The 22380-nt window shown below is 39.7% G+C and overlaps 1 protein-coding gene across 1 annotated transcript; it reads left to right on the top strand.

The window, feature by feature from the left end:
• The first annotated feature begins 1130 nt into the window (after positions 1 to 1130).
• Positions 1131 to 1760, top strand: LOC147518526 (uncharacterized). Its single transcript, XM_086593944.1, has one exon. The coding sequence runs from the start codon at positions 1131 to 1133 to the stop codon at positions 1758 to 1760; it is 630 nt and encodes a 209-aa protein (XP_086450070.1).
• The last annotated feature ends 20620 nt before the right edge of the window (positions 1761 to 22380 follow it).

Below are 22380 nucleotides of genomic sequence, written 5' to 3'. Positions count from 1 at the left end.
TCCAAATTGTAAGGACCCCTGCAACTTGAAGTTCAGTTGATTTTGTAATACGATTTCGTTTATGGTATGTTACAAAATCTTACGTACAAAAAAAAAAAAAAAATTGATACTTTTAATATGCATATGCATGCTCCTCTGAAAAAAGCAGTGGTGAAGATGGCAAATGGACTTAGGATTTTAATGGTACTGAGCTTCCTATAGAAAAGGAAGATGAGGTCTGAATTGTGTGTTGTTTTCTCTGAAATTTAATTTACCAGAATATGGAAAGAAGGAGTGTGCATTAGCTTATGTGGCACAATTGCAGATTTGCTTCAAAGTCCATAGCATTAGATACCCTCTGTAAGTACCCTCTGTTCTACATTCATATCACCTACAACACATATGTCCACAACCCAGATTGTATCTCCACCAGCTCGTACCACACCACCAGGATGTAACAACGACCCAGACTCAGATCGTCCCAAGTATCAAACACAGCCATATATGGAAGCAATGATCCATCACGATCCTGTAGCTCAGTCAACGCACCAATCAAGGAGTCATTTACTTTGTAACATCAAAACTAATGGTGAATCATTAAGATAGCACAAAATGTGGATCTACACTTGATAACAGCCTAGAGCAAATAAAGAAGGTCAGCTCAAACATCTATAAGTAGAGAGAGATGAACTATGTAAGGCTTGATTCAAGTTTACCCAAGAAACTTGATACGTAGGCAACTCTTGTCCCAAGAAAGAGTGTAGTTATTCCCTATCAAACACAACATCAGGTCGTTGAACCCAAAATATACACCTTTACATTGGCACCGTCTGCCAGTTCGTTTCCTTGAGAAAAACACACACTCTTTTCTCAAGCCCACGAAGCTGGTCAAGAAAACCACCATGGAAGCACAGCTACAAGCCTTAGTAGATCATATCAAATTCCTCAGTGAATCATTCACCACACTCCAGCAAGAGAACTAAGCTGCGCGTGAGCAAACCACCTCCAACACCAACAACGTGACTCCAGACGCAGTCGAGAACAATGCAGTCACAACCCTCACCACCACCACAAACTAATGACTAGAAGACTTTGCCTAAAGATTGGAGAAGTCAAGCGAAAAGTCCATCACAAGCCAGATCGCTCAGAAGATGCTCCAGTCGTACAAGGCATCACCATTCACCACTAAAGTTAGAGACAAGCAGCCTCTCTCATATTTCATCCAACCAAAGTTTCCATTGTACGACGGTAGCTCATGTCCAGGCCAGCACATAGCTCATTTCAGCCAGATCCTTGCACTGTACAGCGCTCAAGACTACGACTACCGGAAGTGCAAACTCTTTCCAGCAAGCTTAAAAGACGGAGCATTAGAATGGTTCTACACGCTCACTCCTGATTCAATCGGCAACTTCGACAAGCTGGCAGAGACGTTCACAGTAGAGTTCGTCCACAACAGAAAGAAACAAGCCGACCTGGACTCACTATTCCAGCTGAAGCAAGCACACGGCGAGACGATCCACGCTTTCCTAGGACGTTTCAAAAAGGAACTCCTATCAATGGAGCCAGGCCTCAAGGACAGCTTTAAAACGACTGCATTTACCAACGCCCTACTAGACTACTCCGACCTAGCAGGATCTCTCATGCGTAACAAGCTAGAGTGCCTAGATGACCTGTACCACAGAGTTGACAAGTACATCAAGTACGAAGAATGGATGGCCCAGCAAAAAGGCAAAGAAGTCCTCGCAGTAAGGGACAAGCGAGGACCCAAAGAAAGCCATTAACACTCAGGCAACAACAACAAGGGCAACAATTCCTACAAGCCCTCCTATACGAAAAGAGAATTCTCCAACTTTTCCAGGATGCAAAGCCATATCCTAAAAAAGATATATACAACACTTTACTTCAAGCCAAACATCAACAAGGTGATAGCAATACCAGAACATCCATACTGCCATTTCTGCAAACTCCACCACCAAGAGACAGATGAATGTTGGAGTCTCAAGCACTACCTCCAAGACTTAGTCGAAGAGGGAAAACTGAAAAAGTTCCTGCCTGGAAGTGACCTCAGACATAAGCTGAATGCTAACCACAACAGAAGCAGGAGCCGGAGCCATGAACCATCTGCTCGCAGAAGGAGCAGGAGCAGAACACCCCGACGATCTAAATCTCCAGGTCGGTTGAGGCACAACAGGAGACAACACTCCTTCGATCACGATGAGGAAAAGGTAATCCACATGATTACAGACACCTCCAACAATAAGACCTCAGGTCGTGAAAAGCGCAGGCATGTAGGAGCACTGCAAGAAGTCTACCACCTCTCCCACAAAGCTGAGGTGATCATTCCTACCAAATCTCAATCCACGACCTCCATATCATTCACCGAGGAAGATCTTGACAAGATGTGCCTACCCCACAATGATGTCCTGGTAGTGCACGTCAAGATCAACGGATGGACAATCAAACGGGTCCTAATCAATCCAGGCAGCTCATGTGACATCCTCTTCTACCAAATATACAAAGATATGAACCTGCCAAACTCGGTGATGATAGAATCAAATGCACCACTCTATGGGTTCAATAGAGACCGCACAGATGCCATTGGAGATGTCATCCTACCAATCTCCATTGGAGAAAAAGAGGACATGGTCAAGGCCTCAACACACTTTAGTGTGATTGACGTCAAGTCATCCTACATTGCCATCTTAGGACGCAGGTGGATTCACAGGATCCAAGCAGTTCTATAAACCTTACACCAAGTCCTGTGGTTCCCCGGATCCCGAGGCATCATGGAGCTCAGAAGCAACCAACTAGAAACTCATCGATTCAATCAAGTCAGCATAACAATTATGGCCAAAGCTCAGGTCGTCCAAATAGAAGAAATCCCAAAGTCGCAAGATCCTCAAGCTTCCAGCCCTCCAGCATCAGCAGTAGACAAGCTCAAGGGGAAACAAGCACAAATCGAACCAGGAGAAAAAGTCAATTTGGGCACAAATGATGACCCAAAGTTTGTTTATGTAGGGCCTGATTTAGACCCCAAGCTCAAGGAGCAACTTGTCAAATTTCTATCTCCCAATAAAGATGTTTTTGCTTGGTCGTATATCGATATGCCAAGAATCGACCCTCAGGTCGCTTGCACAAATTAAATGTAGGCCTATCAAACAACGACCTAGGAAACTAGCACTCAAATTTCTAAAGGCCATCAATGAAGAGATAGAAAAGCTCAAAAATGTTGGATTCATCAGAGAAGTTGAGTACCCGACTTGGCTAGCTCACATTGTAGCCGTCCCTAAGAAAAATGGCCAGGTACGACTCTGTATAGACTTCACCAATGTCAACAAGCATTGTCCAAAAGGCAGTTTCCCCTTACCAAGGATTGACATCCTGGTGGATTAAACATGCGGACATGAACTTCTATCACTTCTGGACGCATATAGTGGATACAATCAGATACCACTTGCAAAAGAAGACCAGGAGAAGACGTCCTTCATAACCGAACAAGGAATGTTCTGCTACAACGTCCTACTGGTAGTCAAAAGCGAAAAGGCTGGCGATCACATTTCTCACCTACAAGAAGCCTTTGAAAGATTATGCCAAAACATGATGAAGCTCAACCCAGAAAAATGCATATTTGGAGTAGCCTCATGGAAATTCTTAGAATACCTCATTTAACAAAGATGCATTGAAGCAAACCCAGAACAAATACGAGCTCTCCTTGAGATATGATGCCAGAGCCTACTTCCAAGCAACAAATTCACAAGCTATCGGGCATGGTATCAGCCTTCAACAGATTCATCTCACGTGCATCTGACAAATATAGACCGTTCATGCAAATACTCAAGAAGGGCGCAACATTCACATGGACAGACGAATGCCACAAAGCTTTTAACGACCTGAAGGCTTACCTATCAACTCCACCTATCCTATTCAAACCAAATGAAGGAGAAACAATGGGGCTTTACCTTGCAACTATCGACTTTGCCATCAACTCGGTCCTCTTTCGCAAAAGCGAAGGAATCGAAAAACCAGTCTATTTCACCAACAAGACATTGGCAGACTCAGAAAAATATTACTCTCTAATTGAGAAAACAATGTTATCTTTACTATACTCCGCTCAAAAGTTCCGCCCTTACTTCAATGCTCATATCAAGGTCATAACAGATGTACCTATCAAGCAGGTCTTGAGTTCTAGCAACAAAACAGCCCGCATAGCCAAATGAGTTGAAGAACTCAGAGAGCATCACATCGAATTTGTTCCCATAACATCTCACAAAGGTCAGGTAGTTGCCGACTTTCTTACTGACTTCCCAGTTGAAGATGTCAACTGGGAACCCGAGCCCATTACTTTATTCCATCAACCAACCACCCCAGACACATGGCATTTCTACGTAGATGGAGCGTACAACAACAGCGGTAGTGGACTGGGGGCTGTGTTAACTTCACCAAAAGGAACCCAACTATAAAAATCAATCAAGATCGATTTCGCAACATTTAACAACGAAGCGGAATATGAAGCATTAATCACAGGCCTCCGCATGGCACAACAACTACAAGTCGGAAAGCTCAAAGCTTATAGTGACTCACAGCTAATCGTCAAACAGATCACCAAAGAATATGTGACAAATGGAGCAAACTTAGCCAAGTATGCCCATGTTGTCAATGATATCATCAGCTCGTTCATAACATTCTCCCTGGAACACATTCCCCGAGAGGATAACAGGCATGCAGACAGCCTGACTTTCTTAGCCTCAAAAACCCAAGAGGGATGTCCCAGCACAGTCTATATTGACATTATGGAAAGGCTTGCCAACCAGCAAGAAAGTGTCAACAGCTTCACAGACTTTCAGCCCTCATCCGAAGAAGAAATCACTCAATCTTGGATAGGCCCATTTCTAAAATTTATTCTACATGGTGAGCTCCCAGCAGAGGCAAAAAGTGCTCGTGTCATACAATATCGAGCTCCCAGATACATCGTAATCAATGGCCGATTATTTCGTAAATCCCTAAGGTGCATGACTCCACGCAAAGGCCAACTCATCTTTGCCGAAATTCACAAAAGCGAATGTGGCAACCATGTAGAAGCAATATCTCTGGCTCATAAAGCAATCGCCCAAGAGTATTATTGGCCAGACATGCACATCGATGCAAAGAAGTATGTTCTCAAATGCCACCAATGTCAAACATTTGGCCACAACCATCTAAGTCCAACACGGGAATTAATCAACATAGCCAATGATAATCCGTAAAAACTCAACTAAATTACTCTAACTTTATTCTTACGATATCAATTATTTATTTCCTACTCTCACATGTATATTCATGCAATATATAGAGTACGGAATCGTTCCACTCCTAAACTACCAAGACATAATATAATCCAATTAATCAAACACAAGGAAACAATGGTGAGAGCAATATTTATAGAGGTGAATTTATACTATGAAACTAAATATATGAATTTAACTTATACTAATTTAATTAAGTAATTGAATATGACTTGAATAAAATATGGAGAAGAAATTAGGGGGATTTGATTTCACTTTGATTTATTCCTAATATGATATTATAGATTATTGCAATCCTAACCAATTAAGATTAAGTATTTGATCCCTAATTATTCATGGGAATCTCTGCCAACTAATAATTAGTATGTGAGGAAGTTCAACCCATTCTCATGGCGAATCAACTAACCTACTAGAGTGAAACTCTTAACAAGCAATAATTATAACTAACATATCAAGCCTTCATCAAGCTTTATCAAACCCCTCTAGTAGAGGTTTAGCTAGAAGTTATTAGACTATCATTAATAGAAGAATAAGAATAAAAAATAATAAAGAACAATAACTTGACTTTTATTAATCTAATGGAGGCTACAAACTAAACTAATTAACTAAAACTAAACTAAACTACAAAGGGAAAGAGATAGAGAACTCTAAACTATATTAAACTAAAGTGGGAGTAGCCAAATTTTGTTTTAGCCTTAACCCTCTTTATATAGGAGAGGGTTAGATTACAATTTCATGCATGGGCTTTGGAGTCATGTTTTGGGCCATGAAATCAAGCCTAAAACCTAATTACATATGTCCAAAAAAGGTTTTTCTATGCAAAAATACTTCAACACCATTTTCATTAACTTTTAGTACTCTTATTAGGTCACGGCTTAGACCATTAAAAAGCTCTTTTCGAGCCGGTCGTTTTGACATATAATAGGCCCAATTCTGAGGTCTGAGTCCAAAGATACAGCTTGCAGAAGTTATGTTGACTTTTCTGCTCTTTTTCTACCCGCGTTGACTTTGACTTTTCTGCTCTTTTTCTACCCGCGTTGCATAATGCATTTTCAGTGAAGATGTTGTCAGCGGAACAAGCTTCGTCGGTTTCTGCACCGACATGGTTCCTTGCAATGTCGGGGGTTCCAAAATCCGTTTCTACAAACTGAGTGAATGGTGAGAATGTTAGCTGTTCTGAGAGGTGTATTAGGAGCAGTAACAGGAAAACCCCAACGCATCATGATAAGTGTCACAATGGTTGGCAAAAGAGCTGCCTTTTTCCTGGCACGTGCGATCGCATTTCATAGAAATTTAATAATGCAAAAATCATTGCAATCAGTCTACAAGACCCAGAGTAGATGGAGGAGGGGTTTTGTTATTTCGGAAGTCTTAGATGTGCCGAGCACATTATGAGCTAGCCATTAGATCACAAATTAATTGGTTTCTTTGCAAGGATCGCTGATAAACAATACGGTTTTTCCGGTTGTATTCGCCGTAAAGGATAGTTGCAAACATCAGATGTCTGATATTGTCGAAAGGTGAATCCTGAAGGTGTACTCCTTGGTTTGTAATGGGAATTTGAAGTATTTTGGAGATGATTTCCATAGTCAATTCACACTCACATCCGTTTGCACGGACAAAGAATTGCCCGTTTTGGAAATAGCCGTGTTTATAGAACAACAGGACCAATTCTCTTGAATAAAATGCCTGCTTATGATGTAAAAGAGGGTACCATCCTCAACGTAAAATTTCTATGTCAAAAAATGGATGAAAAATACCGTTTTGGAAATTTTCCATAAAATTTTGCTCGGGCACGAAAATTTGAGTGATGGCCATTAAAGATAGAGTGGTGAAGAAAATTTAGCGGAAAAAGGGAAGTTGGTGTTTAGAGGTGTCTATCCTTGTTATAAATAGGCACCAATCCGAAGATGTAGAAAATATGGATCGAGGGTAGTTAGACCACGTGTATCTTCTAAAACGTTGATGTAGTGTGGATGAGGAGAATGGGGCATGTGACAAAGAGTGCCTTTTTTTTTTTTTTTTTTTTTTTTTTTTTAGCGTAACTAAATAGCGTAAGTAGAAGGACAAGAAAGATGTAAATATAATATCACAATAAGATGTAAGAACGTACAGAGGTGTAGAAACACATCATAATGATACGGGAAATAAAATACAAACCTAAATATTAGATAGGACTATATGCCACATTAACAACATTACTATAATAAAACAAACGAGCATGAAGACTTGAGTAGTATATTCAATTTGCCGCTGCTCAAACTTTTCTAGTACATCCATGAAGCTTGAAATTTGGAGCGAAACTAAAAATGATTTTTAGAATAAGAAGTGTAGAGGGAAGAATATGAGAGGAGTGAATGTGAAGGATATATTGAACTTATTTATAGAAAGAAAATTGCAGTTTTCTGACCATTTTTCATGACCGTTTTGTAAAATGTTAGTTTACGGTAAAATTTGGCGTTAAGTGTGACGTCTAAAATATATATTTATATATATGTATATATATAAATTATTAGTGCTACTATTATTATATATGTTTCTACCTATATAATATAATATTGGAGATAACTAATATACTATTTGACGAGGCAGAAATTTTGGAGAATGTAGGAATTGACAGACATCCTAGGTTCGAAAATAAAATGCAAACACATGAATAAAATATCCGACATAATTAATATACAAGAATGGGAAAATAAACTGTCTACTGAGAATCCTCGGGGGCTGCAGTAGAAGAACCAGTAGTCCTGCGACGGCGTGCAGGACGAGCTCCGGTGGAGGCTAATTGCTCCTGGATATCACATAGAGTATCCATCACCTGAGCTTGAAACTGATGCTGGTTCGCCATGAGCATTCGCTGGAACTGGTTCTGGCGAGTAGTCATATGGTCTTGAAATGCAATCATGGAAGCTCGCATTTCCTGCTGAAACCCATGCTGTCTGTCAGCGACTCGTGGCAAGTGGTCATATCCGTCCTTAACTTGCCCAAGGTATGTTTCATTGATACCTGGCGAGTGTACATGTCTCTCATGCCACTGTTCATAGCACGTAAGGCATCCATAGGATGGGTCATCTTACTCATAGCCATCTCATCAAAGAAGGGTAGGTGAGATGGACCTACGTTAGTGTGTTCAGCTGCCATCGGTGTTGTGGGTTCCCATGGGGCCAATATTAATTTCTTGAAAACAAGCATATTCTTATATAATGGCATAGGGAGTAACGGGGTGGCAAACAGGAAACCCAAATTAATCATAACTTGCGTTACAAGAACGACAAGAGGGGATGACCTGAGGGTGGCATGCATAATGATATCAAAAAGAAAGGTAACTATGCAGAAGTTACCCTTGCGCTCCTGGAGGATCCAGAGAAGGTGGAGGAATGTCTTGTTGATGTCCGAGGGCTTCGAGGTGCCAATGACGTTCTGTCCCAGCCATTAAGTCACAGCTAGCTGGTTCCGTCGCACTGAGCGCTGATATGCGCATTTCCTATCCATATTGTACTCGCCCTCGATAAGTGTGTTGAGCATTAGGTTGTAAGTCCGTGGGTACATGGATTGCTGCTGAGTCAGCACGTGGTCGACCACAGGTATGCCCGTTACAATCGAGATCAAAGCGGGTGTGACTCCACGGCGCACATCGTCGATGGTGACCCAAAAATGGTCGCCATTAAAGCTCCCATTGTTGTAAAATTTCAACACCAAATATGTTGAATATAGCCCACCATTGGCATATAGCAAATATTCCCATCCTCTAGAGTGTATTTCCGTATCGAAGAATGGAGCAAACATCCCATTCTCAAATAGAGCTCCAAAAATTTTCTCCACTGAAATCCGCCTGTTTTCGGCCATTGGTGATCGTATGAAGAGGATGGATATTGATTTGAGATGAGGGGGAGAATTTGGAGTTGCTTGTTAAAAAGGAATTGATTCGAGTGTGGTGGTCGTGCAAGCAAGACCTGGATATAACGTGGGCCTGTCTCGTGCGAGACTAAATTGAGAGGGAAAGATCCGGATTTTGGGGAAGACAAAGGTTGTAAGGGTAACGCGTGTGGTGGGTTGTCTCGGGTTTAAATGGACCGAGAATACGAGATTTGATTGGGCCTAAAAAATTTCCCAAGCACAAATCAAACCTAAAGCCCGAAATAAGCCTAAAAAATGTAAACGCTCACACAGGAGTCATTCGGACTCCGAATTGGATGAATGAGCTATCGAAATGATCGGCACGAAAAATGCTATCCAATTATATGGGTCATTCTCAAAGGTCACAAGAGTTTTTAAAAAGAAAGAAGGTGTTTTTCGGGTGGTGTTTTATTTATAAACAAAGTTTTTATTTATATACAAAGGAGATTTACATGAAAAACACTAGATGTCCAGAAGAGTCACCATCCAAATTCATAGGCAACTGCCATGTCGGCTCTGGAGCGAACCCAATCCAACCAAACTATGGCTTTACCTTTATGTATTATGGGGTTAGGGGCAAGACGGTACCATCCTGGACCGTGCGCGCTATGGTCTAATAATATTTCCCTTATTACATACAGCTATCCTCAAACCGCCCTAAAGGGAACTCAAAGTAACCAATTCTAGGGTTGGTATGGTGGAATCCATTGCCCGTACATATTCCAAGTATGCAACATCTGAGGTTGAACATGAATCTTCTATGTGCCCAATTTAATGCACGGGGAATTTTGAAAAGGTAACAATATATACATATCTACAAGGTGAGTCTTTTAACGTCAGATCCTCAAGACGAATCGAGTCTTTTAACGTCAGATTCTCAAGACGTTTGCGAGTCTTTTAACGTCAGATTCTCAAGATGATTCAAAACCCACGGGAGAAATGGTGCGGCGATGAAGTGTATCCTGCGCAGCTGGTGTCAGACAAAAGTATACCTTAAACTGGCTAGTACCGGATAAGAAGTCAAAACCTAGACAGAAGGGTGTTTGACAATGCATACACCATCCCATCCTTTGCGCACGTCGTTTATGAGCAAAAGTACTACGACCATTACCTATTCATGATAAATGAGACTTAGACCAAATGATTAGCTAAAGTTCACAAGGCAGAGAGTAGAAAAGGGAAGAGAAGGAAGGAGGTGAAATTTTTTGTACCCATCGTTTACTAGTAGGAACGTTTGCTCGTGTTGCAGAAAACATTTATACTCAGTTCTGAAATAGAGTTTTCGTGGACTATGGTTCCGGCGCTTGCAACCACACACTTCAAAAACTATTGAGTTCATAAAATAGAAGATGGCCCGCCTACCAAAATGGCGTACCCTCTACAGAAAGAAGATTGAGTACGCCAAATGACACATCTAGTCTATGTAGACCGGATCCTGAAGAAGAGTCTCTTCGACAGTTGGGGAGCGTAATTCGTGGTAATGTTTGAGGCGTTGTCCATTTACTTGAAATTCGGTGTTATCTTGTGGATTAAGCAAAGAGATTGCCCCATAATGGGTCACAGCTGATACAATGAAAGGACCAGACCAACATGTTTTCAATTTACCAGGAAAAATATGTAATCTAGAGTTGTACAGTAAAACTTTTTGGCCAATTTTGAAATCCTTACGCAAAATGTGATTGTCGTGCACCCTTTTCATATTAGCTTTGTAGGATTTTGAGAGATCATAAGCATCACTCCGAATCTCCTCAAGCTCATTTAATTACAATTTTCGCTTCTCGCCTGCCGCGTTGATATTATAATTGAGGTTTTTGATGGCCTAAAGGGCACGATGCTCAAGTTCAACTGGCAGATGACAAAGTTTTCTAAAATTAATGTGGTAAGGAGACATCCCTATAGGTGTCTTAAATGTTGTTTGGTATGCCCACAAGGCATCCGATAAGTGGAGAGACCAGTCTTTTCTTGATGGATTAACAGTTTTCTTCAGAATAGAATTTATCTCTCTGTTAGAGACTTCCACTTGGCCATTCATTTGTGGGTGATATGGAGTAGCAACTTTGTGAGTAACTCCATATTTTTTCATTAAAAACCCAAAAAAATTATTATAAAAATGTGTACCCCCATCACTGATGATAGCTTTGGGGACACCAAAATGAGAGAAAATGTTTTCTTTTACAAATTTCACGACAGTCTTATGGTCATTTGAGCGACATGCAAGTGTTTCAATCCATTTGGACACATAGTCTACAGGGACTAGAATGTAGAGAAAACCTTGAGAAATAGGGAAGGGTCCCATAAAATAAATGCCCCAAACATCAAAAATTTCCACAATTAAGATAGGATTCAGGGGCATCATATTGCGTTTGGTAATTCGACCTAGGTGCCGACAACGAATGCAAGCTATGCAATGTTCGTGTGCATCGCGAAAAAGGTAGGCTAATAAAAACCACATTATAACACCTTGGCTGCAGTTTTCTTCCCACTGAAATGACCACCGCAAGATTGTTCATGGCAAAAAGATAATACGTCGGTGTGCTCCCAATCAATGAATGAGTTGGTCGGAACAATACTTAAAGAGGTAGGGGTCATCCCAGAAATAAAATTTTACAGTGGATAAGAACTTTTTATGATTAGGACGTGACCAAGAGGAAGGAACTTCCTCAGTAACTAGGTAGTTAACGATATTCGTGTACTATAGTGATGAGAAAATAGATTACAAATATTCTTCTGGGAAGGAATCACAGATGGCTTCAGAATCACTATCAATGTCATCAACCATCCTTGATAAATGGTCGGCCACGACATTTTCGGTTCCTTTCTTGTCTTTGATTTCCAGGGTGAATTCTTGCAAGAGAAGGATCCAGCGGATCAATCGCTGTTTTGCGTCCTTTTTTGTGAGTAAGTACCGAAGTGCGGCATGGTCAGTATATACGATGGTGGATGATCCAACTAGGTAAGGGCGAAACTTATCCAAAGCATAGACAACAACTAGGAATTCTTTCTCAGTTGTTGTGTAATTACGTTGAGCGTCATTAAGAGTTTTACTAGCATAGTAAATGACAATGGGTTTGTCATCACGTCGTTGGCATAGTACGGCGGCAATAGCAAAATCGCTAGCGTCACACATCAGTTCGAATAGTTGAGACCAATCAAAGGGTTGAATGATAGGAGCAGTAGTCAGAGCAGTTTTTAGTATATCAAAAGCTTGTTTGCAATCGAAATTGAAGTTGAATACCGCATCCTTAAGTAGGAGATTGGTTAAGGGTAGAGCAACTTTAGAAAAATCCTGAATGAATCGCCTGTAAAACCCAGCCTGGCCTAAAAAGGCACGGATATCACGAACTGTACGTGGAAAAGGTAGCAAAGCAATTTTAACAATTTTAGCTTTATCAACCTCTATCCCGACTTTCGAAACAATATGACCTAGAACAAGTCTTTTGGTAACCATGAAATGACACTTTTCCCAATTAAGTACCAGATTTTTCTCTTCGCAACGTATTAACACTTTAGAAAGGTTGGATAGGCAGTTATCAAAGGAATTTCCATAAATGGAAAAGTCGTCCATGAAGACTTCCATATAACGTTCCACCATATCGCTGAAAATGTGAAGCATGCAGCATTGGAAAGTGCCTGAGGCATTGCAAAGACCAAAAGGCATTTGTTTGTATGCAAAGGTTCTAAAGGGACATGTGAAAGTTGTTTTTTCTTGATCGGCAGGATCGATGACAATTTGGAAGTAGCCGGAATAGCCATCAAGAAAATAGTAGTAAGCATGACCGGCTAAACGTTCTAGCATCTGGTTAATGAATGGGAGAGGGAAGTGATATTTACGTGTTTTGGCATTAAGTTTGCGATAGTCAATGCAAATTCTCCATTTTAATGGAATGCACATGGAGATACATTCACCATTTTCATTTTGTACAACTTGAATGCCGGACTTTTTGGGAACAATGTGGACAGGACTAACCCAATCACTATCAGAGATAGGGTATATGATATCCGTATCAAGTAAATGTAAAACTTCCTCCCTCACCACCTCTTTCATGGCAGGGTTAAGACGACATTGCAGTTCTCGCGATGTCTTTGAGCCGTCATCCAGATGTATGCGATGCGTGCATATACTAGGGTCTATTCCTTTGATATCATCTAAGGACCATCCAATAGCGGAGCGGTGTTCACGAATGACACGAATCAAATGTGCTTCTTCGTCGGTAGTCAAGTGAGCATAAATTATTATAGGGTGACTACCATTGGGATCGAGATGCACGTAGTTCAAATAAGAGGGTAGAGGTTTTAAATCCGGAGTTGGAGGATTGGGGATTAAGGATTCGTGAGTGACCATTTCTTCAATGGAAAAGATCGAGTCCGGTTCTTCTGAATCAGTTGGCAACGTAATAGTAGGGTTAAATAGAGGTACTGACTCTAATAATGCGTGGACATTCTTAATGTACGAGTCATCGTCAAACTCAGGATTATCAAAAGAAAGAAATTGATGTACCTTGTCTGGGGGAAATGAGTTTTCGAATTATTCATGTGCCAGACTATCGACCAAGCTAATCTCACCCTCCATTATAGGATTAGGAAATTGTTTCATTAATTTGAACACGTTGACTTTGATAGAAAGGTTCCTGAAAGACAATGTCATTGAACCGTTCCGACAATTGATGAGAGCGTTAGCAGTTACAAGAAATGGACATCCCAATATGATAAGAATGGAGTCACAGGCTACTTCGGTATCTAGAATGACAAAATCAACTGGGTAGTAAAAATCTTAGACCTTGACTATGACATTTTCTACTATGCCCTTTGGGTACTTGATGGAGCGATCCGCGAGTTGCAGAGTCATGTTGGTAGGTTTTAATTCATGAAAACCTAACTACTTAAATAAATAGTAGGGAAGTAGGTTAACACTGGCACCTAGGTCTAAAAGTGCGGTTGCGGTATACTTGTCGCCCAACGTGCATGGTATAGTTGGACGACCTGGGTCTTTGTATTTAACCACACCATTGATAGTAGTAATTGAGAAAAACTGCTCAGTGAGGAACGCTTGTTGATGAACATTCGTACGTCGTTTGTTGGTGCACATGTCCTTCAAAAACTTCGCATGCTTGGGTAAATACTTAAGCGCATTTAGAAAAGGTAGGTGTATGGTCAAAGTTTTGAAGGTTTCAGGGATCTCGTCGAAATGTTCGTCAGGTTTGTTCTTTGCCAAACGGGCAGGGAACAGAGCTTTTGGGTGGAATCGAACATATGGATCAGTGACGTCTTTCCCTAGAGACGTGGATGTAGATTTGGAAGGAACAACTTCGTCCGCTATAGGTTGCGAGGTAGGAGTTGGAAGGACATCAGTTGTGGCTTTCGTTGATTTGACGTCTGGCATATGTATGTGATTGTCGATAGTTCGGCCAGAATGAAGAGTGGTAATGGTATTTACCTCACCCTGGCTGGGATTACTTGATCCTGGTGCATTGTTGAGTTCAAAGGCAGTGTTAGTGGGCATAGGGTTTGGAACTGCTTGGCCCGGAAACACGACCTTTTGACTTTTATCCTGTGCTAATAGCTGAAGAGACTATTGGATAAATGCTAAGATTTGATTTTGTTGATTCATGTAAGTCACAAAAGTTTCAGCTATTTTATCGGCAATGGATTGTATCAGTGGAGCAGCAGGAAGAAGTTCACAATTATTGTTTACGGGTTGATTTTGGTAGTCATATCCTTGATTAGCAGGACAAAGGTTGTGGTTGATTTGGTACCCTATATTTGCATTGTTGGGAAAATTACTTTGCCCTTGCTGGAAATGCAGAGGATTTCCTTGATGGTAGGAATTGTAGTTCACGGTTGGTTGTACAGGAGCGTTGTTGACACCCGTAGTAGCTTGTTGTTGGGCAGGGGGAGCCCAAGCCGAATTCGGATGTTGTCGCCAAGGTGCATTAGGGATGTTGAAAGCACAAGCCTCTTCAGATGGTTGGGAAGGGCAGTCGTATACCAAAGGACAATAAGAATCAGTGTGCTCAGGACTTAAGCAAAGAGGACATGGGGAAGCATTGGCAGCCATGACCTGTTTGGGTTTTTTATCATTTACTTGAACCGAAAGAGCATCGACCTTTTTGTTTAGGGACTCAATCAGAGTTTTTAATTCCGGATCGGGTTTAACCTCAAACATAGATGTAACTTTGGTAGGATTGTCTTTAGAAGATCTGGAAGAATCAGTATTACCCCAATGGGTGCTTCGTGAAGCCTATTTCTCAAGAAAAGTGTATGCCTCAAGAAAGAGCTTTGTCCATGAAACAACCGCCCGCTCATGATATCTAATGTTTCCTTTTGATGGTCGAGAGACCATTAAAGAATGAACGGACTAAGACACCGTGTCGAAGTTGATGATGAGGACATTCGTGAAGCGGATCGAGAAATCTGCTCCATGCTTCAAAAGGATTCCGGGGTCTTTGGCGAAAAGAATTGAATCTTCCAAGCATTTTGTAGTTTTCTTCTGAGTATAGAACTTAATCATGAATGCTTGTACGAGTTTGGCCAATGTGTCAATGGATTGCAGCGCTTCGCCTGTGAGCCAAACTGAAGCTTTATCAACTAAGGTGAAGGGAAACAACCTAAGCAAGACTTGTTCGTTGGTAACGGTCAGATGGCGGAAAGTGGTGACTACTTGTTGCATCCGACGAAGGTGACTGTACGGTTTTTCATGGTCTAGACCATGGTAAATAGGTAACAAACCGAAAATATTTGGTGGAATGCGAAAATCTCCTGCAATCTTATCGAGTTTAATGCAGGAAGCAAGTCCTTCTTGTAAGGCAGTATAGAAATCCGAATGGGGTTTCTCAACTATGGGATTTTCCTGAGCCATAACTAAGGGAGATAATGGCAACGGAGATACTTGACGAGGTTGGTTTACGGAGGAGGAACTATGTCTAGGAGATAACTTAAGCAGTTGTTTATTGTATTTCCGACGACGATATGTAAGTTCTAATTTTTTATGTTTACCAGACCGTAGTCTCATACAAACACAAATGTTAATTCAAGGCTCATAAGGAACGAATTATGACAGGAGGATTTAAAATTAAGGAAGGAGGGAAGTGAAGCATGTTTTCCTGAGATGTTGCTAACTTGAGCAGGTAAGCTAGGATAACGTGTGAATATTCCAGCAGCCAGGTCACCTGAGAGAATTGAGGGAGGTTGTCCATGCTAGCACGTTCCTTAATTAGGCAACCTCAATCTTTCAAGTTTCCTAAACACTAATGGAATATGATGATGATTTATGATGGTGTATTATGCAGGATATTATTAATATTATTAAAAAGAAATTTTAATTATTAAGATTTTTTTTTATTTTTTATTTATTTTATACATATGTATATTTTTATTGTTTAGTTTACGTAATTAATGTATTATGGCGACGTGATTACGAAACATGCAATTAAAAACGATAGATGCCAAAATAGAAAACTAAACATACAATTAACACATGCTAGTTTTACACAGAAAGTCTACACATGCAAATCTATATTACTTATACGTGAATAAAAATATGTCCTGCGCATGCAATAATCAATAGCTACCAATACGTGCAACTATATATGGGTGAGAGGAATGTCGAGAACGAACTCATGCAAATTAATACCGCGTACGTGAATTGATGTAACATACACATACAAAAATATTCTAAGCAGGTGGTTTGAAATTACGCATATATCCAAATATATTCGAATCATATTAATCGTATTAATCGTGAATATGTAATGACGAACCACATTTACATGCAAAGAGTTCTCATGCCAACACACAAATATGCGAGGTAAAATAGGTTATAGCAAACAACCAAATAATATCCTCGACAAAGTTTGAGGAGTTTAAGAATTCAAAACCTGGCATCCCGCGATTCCTTGTACAACGATCGAATTAACTCCCGAGCTCGTGAACTTACTATATGGTGGATAAACAGGACTAGAGAGTCCAAAATAGTATTGAGAAAGAAAGTGGCCTGTACCTGAAAACCGGAGTGTTGATACTCTAGGTTAGTCTCGCGCGCTACTAATTTAGTCTCATCCGAGACTCTTTTATCAGTTCAGTACTTCAAGTTCCTATGGAATACTTATACTATGCTAATAAAAATAAACAAGATCTGGTTCACAGATATCTGTTAGTAGAAAAAGTTGGGGCAACAGGTACATAACACGTTAGTATCATAAAAGAAATGGAAATTAAAAAGATGAGAGGATAGGGGAATGTATTCCAGTTATTACATTTATATGTCCAAAGTCCTTCCCCGACAGTGGAGCCATTTCATAAATCATGGATTTTCACATTATTGGTTTTATACTTAAGTCCGAGGTCCACAGTCCGAAGACCAAAGTCTAAAGTCCAAAGTCTGTGTAGTCGTCCGTTTAGTCAAGTTACCTTACTCACGTGGGTTTGGTAGGATAGGTCGAGTAAGGGACCGTCCAAACCTTAGGGCTCGGCAAGGGTTACAACTAGATTTACAACTTTTGGTGAGTAGGATTTTAGGTTATTTAGTTGGTTTAAGTAAATTAACTGTAATGCAAATAATGTAAATTACTAACGGTGATTTTGACTTAAATAAACAAAGATAGAGAAACAGAGAGAGGGTTAATTCATACTCATGCAAGAATCATTTTCAACAGTTTATACTACCACATCACTACAGCTCTAATCCATCTCGAGTTCATAGGCAAACTCGAGACGACGTCGAGTATTGATCCCTAGAGAAATGCGCACATCTTTGAGTCGCATCGCACTAGCATAAGAATTTGAACTAATATTTCATCTCTGGAATATCATTTCAACTCATGGTTCGATTCTACATCAACTGGACAAATTAGAGAGCTGCCTGACACCAGAGAGTCGCGTGCAAGACATTTTGGGTTTCTCGCGAGACTGTTCTGGAGCATCAGCACTCTAAATTTGTACAGTCTCAATCATTTTGGGACCGGATGTATAATCTACACCTAATTCCTAAGCAGTGATTCTAGAACATTAAAGTGTCAATCTATATTCTCACAAGAGCAGCATAACCCTCCCCCTGAGGGGGGGGGGGGGATTAGCCCATGGTCATTGGAGGAATAAATAAACTTGTTGTATACAATAAATAAGTAAATGCAGGACAGGAATTAAAATTGAAAAGAAATGACTTTTATTAAGAAGAAATAACTTACAGTATTGAAGCTGCTGGAAGAGAAAATGACGGAATGTAAAGTACCTACTGGAATGAAGCTACAGACGATAAACTAACTAACTAACTAATGAGCATAAGCTAAAGCATAAAAATGGTGAAGGAGAAATATTGAAGACCCCCCTCACATATATATAGGTTGGTCTCTCGTGAAGGAATTAATTTGGTTTCGTCCTTTTGCCAAATTGATCCATTCAAAACTTTGAAATACAAAGTTTTGGCTTCATCTAATTTACTTTGCTTTTTGTCTTTTTCTCATATGTATTTGGTCCAAAGTTTTGTTCATAGAACAAAGCTTTCAATTAATGTTTTGTCCTTTTCCTTAATTTAATTCAAACATTGAATTGATATTGATACGTGTTTTTTTCTATTGCAAGGTGGCACAAATTTGTGACCATCACTTGCCACCTGCCTATGCTGACTCGTCATGCCTTTTGGGCCCGCAGAGTGGGTCCACGTGGTGTGTCCAGTGGCGGCACTGATTTTGACATTTTTGCAACTTTCTGTCTTTGCATAAAGTTTGTCGCCCTGGTTGCTCTGGCAGTTCACTAGCCGACATTGGCGTCCAGGTTTGAAAGATGTGAGCTTTGGAAGTTTGCTGCTTCTTTACATGTGGACCCGTTCCGCATTGGTTTTGTTCCTTTGGAAACTTCGGCTCTAGTCAGGCTTTGTTGGGCTTCACTGGGGCTGAGTGGGAAGACTTCAAATATTCTAGTATTCCCATACTTCGATGCATGTTTTATTATTATATTCATGTTAACTGCAGAAACCTGCAAAAGTATGAAAATATAATTATTACATGATTATTAATAACATAATTGACCAAAATGATATGTCTCTCGGGGTTTAATATTACAGTTTTGGGTGCTTATCACAACCCATCAAAGAACATATTCAAACCATCATGTTGTAGCTGTTTTAAAGAGTTAGAATGATCCAAAAGATGAATTAGTGATATTTTAGGTGAGAAAGGAATGAAGTATGGATCCTGATGTCTTTCATAATGCTCAAATGAGGAAAAATATGACAAACTAGGTTTCTCACTACACTCGGTCAAAGCTTGGCTCTTAACTACAGGAATGGTGTACTTATGGGATTGTGTGCTAGGTAAACATTCTTCACTGTGAGGGTTGAAAAAATTATAGAGGGTCTCTGAGGCAATTGGCTCAAGTGCAAATTCGAGGTTCCTCTGAAATAGTGATTGAATGGATGGCTTAGTAGTGGTAGATGGCTGGATTTTAGGAGGTGGTAACTCAAGTGGATGATGGTTGGTTGGTGGTTCATCAGTTGGTGGATCCTCACACGCTCTTAAGAACTCTACATCTGGCTTGGATTAATCCACAAGGTTGTGGTTCGTGGCTTTATCTTTAAGAAATTCATCTATTTCTTCCATTGTTATTTCCTCAGCTGCCAAACTAAATTGAGATTCACATTGTGCTAAAGATGCTACTTCCTCTTTTTCTTGCATATTAACTTGTTCATGCCTTAGATTAGAATTGTTAATCTCTATTTCCTCACCCTCTTCTTCTAAAACACTATAAGTATCCCCAATGACATCATTTGAATATGTTGAGGAATCATCTAGCTGAGTGCGGTTAGCAAATGCAAAGGCCTGGACATGCTCAACGGGAAGGTCCAAAATAAGATAATGCCAATAGTTATCAAATTATTCCTCCGTCACATCTTTATAAATATCTTCTAATATGTCATCATTATATTCATCTTCAGATGGATCAATGGGAGGTTCCTCGGAGGCATCTCTCAATATGGAGTGGTCATCTAAAACAAGTCCTAAAGAGTCATCTTCAAGAATTTTCTTATCCAGGTGGGGTGTGGAGTCAACATAATGGTTAATGGGAGGGTCATGGGAAGGTAATGATTCAGGAAATTCAGGGTAGGTCTTAACTAGGTTGAATGGTATGGTTATGGGAATAGGTTGTTAGACTTGTGTGTTGATCTCTGGCAAGGTTGAAAGTTCTGTGTTAGGTTAGGGGATCATGGAAATTAGTTGGGCTAGATTCTGAAGAAACGTTTTTTAATGGTTGGCTTTTTGATCCATAAATGTTTGTTGTGCGTTAGTCATTTGTTAGGAAATTTGGTCTGGGAAGGGTGGCGAACTAGATGGGTGGGTGATTTCTGGCATGGTGGAAGGGTCTGGCTGGTATGGTGTTTGATAGTCATAGTTATTGGCGTTTGAGTGACTCTGGTTGATCTCATACTGTGATAGGTTAGGTTGAGGCTGAAGAAACATTGGACATTAATGGGCGGTGTGGTCTGGATCTGAACAAATTGTGCACGAAAAAATGTTTGGTTCGTTGTACACACTTATTACGAAACTAGAAATAGACGACACTGGTTGACTCCCTGTATTGTTTGGATGACTAGAAAACTCTTGATTGTATGGGTCACTATAAAATTTTGAAAATTGAGGCTCATAATTATTATTATATCCTATAGTAGGCTCAAACTCTTGATATGATGGGCAATGAGAAGCCTAATGGTAATGACTACCACAGCATGAACATGGAGAAGAGTTTTAATAATAATCACATGATTGTTCTTGATATGATGGGCAATGAGAAGCCCAATGGTAAAGACTACCACAGAATGAACATGGTGAAGGGTGTGCATAAAAATCACATGATTGTTCGTCTACATATGGATATGCCATAATGGTTTATATATCTATATATATATATATATATATATATATATATATATATATATATATATATATATATATAGATTAAGATGCAGTAAGAAATAAACCATCTAGCGTTATATATCGTAAAAAGTTAGCACAAAGCCTGTCTAGAAATTTATAGTTAGAGTTTTGTTTGCATATTAATTATCATATATATATATATGATAATTAATATATATATATATATATATATATATGATAATTAATATGCAAACAAAACTCTAACTATAAATTTCTAGACAGGCTTGTGCGTTAACTTTTACGATATATAACGCTAGATGGTTTATTTCTTACCAGACCTTAATCTCATGCAAGGCTAAGTCTAATATGAAATAAATATGAACAACAGTCAAACAACAATCTGATATACTAGAATTAAAACTCCTCTGATAGAAGAGACGAGGAGTGAAAGAAAGAGTACCCGAATGCCTCCTTGTTACGCGTATGAATAGCGGCTTGTATACGCAAACCCAGTGTATTTAAGAAGATGGAAACACTGAATATATATAAAAATATGAACAAAACGAGAGCCGGTGACTCACCTAGGAGAATCGGGCTTCCTTCATAAGGGGCGCGGGCGCACTTGGAATCAGGCTAATAAGGGCACGGACGCGCTCTTGCTTGACATAATGTCCAGTACTTTGAGGGCAAGCACGCTCAAATGATAGGGTTAATAGGGCGCGGGTGCGCGCTCCAAAAAATTTGAAATTTTTAGAGTAGTTTTCTAAGATATCCCATAAGTTAGCTATAAAATTTCAGATCAATCGGAGTTATGAAAGTTCTTTTACTGCCCTACAAAGTTTGTGAAATAGTTTTCGGACACAACACAAACAACCGAATGGTTAACCAATCAAAACAGAGCCAAAAATCACCAAACTTTTACTGGAGACTTCTACAAAATCATTCGGGTTCCTATACATATTTTAGAGCAATTGGAGTTCTACAAACCCTCCTTATTAGCTGTTGTTCCAGAAATTAAGTGTTACAAAACAGCAGAAATACACTGAAAACAATCAACTAGTTAGATGGTCAAAACAAATCAAAAACTCTTCAAAAGTTTACTGTAAACTCCTGACTAATGATAGATACTCCTGTCAAAATCTTAGAATTTTTGGAACTTCCTAAGTAACCTCACGCGTCAGTTTTTCCCATAACTTACAGTTTGAAAGCTGAGATGTAGCACTATAAAGATGGTATTAGTTTGCTAGGTACAATAACTTGGAAAAATCTGAACATATTTCAGTAAATCAATAACACCTTAAGGATTATGCCTGTAAAGTTTTAGAATTTTTCAAAATTTAAAAATACCTTTTCTGTAG

This window comes from Coptis chinensis, chromosome 2, assembly GCF_015680905.1.
Source record: "Coptis chinensis isolate HL-2020 chromosome 2, ASM1568090v1, whole genome shotgun sequence".
NCBI lineage: Eukaryota > Viridiplantae > Streptophyta > Magnoliopsida > Ranunculales > Ranunculaceae > Coptis > Coptis chinensis.
The sequence above is the reverse complement of the archived record's forward strand: the minus strand, read 5'-3'. Positions and strand labels throughout refer to the sequence as shown.

Coding starts and splice junctions, on each gene's coding strand:
- LOC147518526 (XM_086593944.1), top strand. CDS start 1,131: ATGCTCCAGTCGTACAAGGCATCACCATTCACCACTAAAGTTAGAGAC.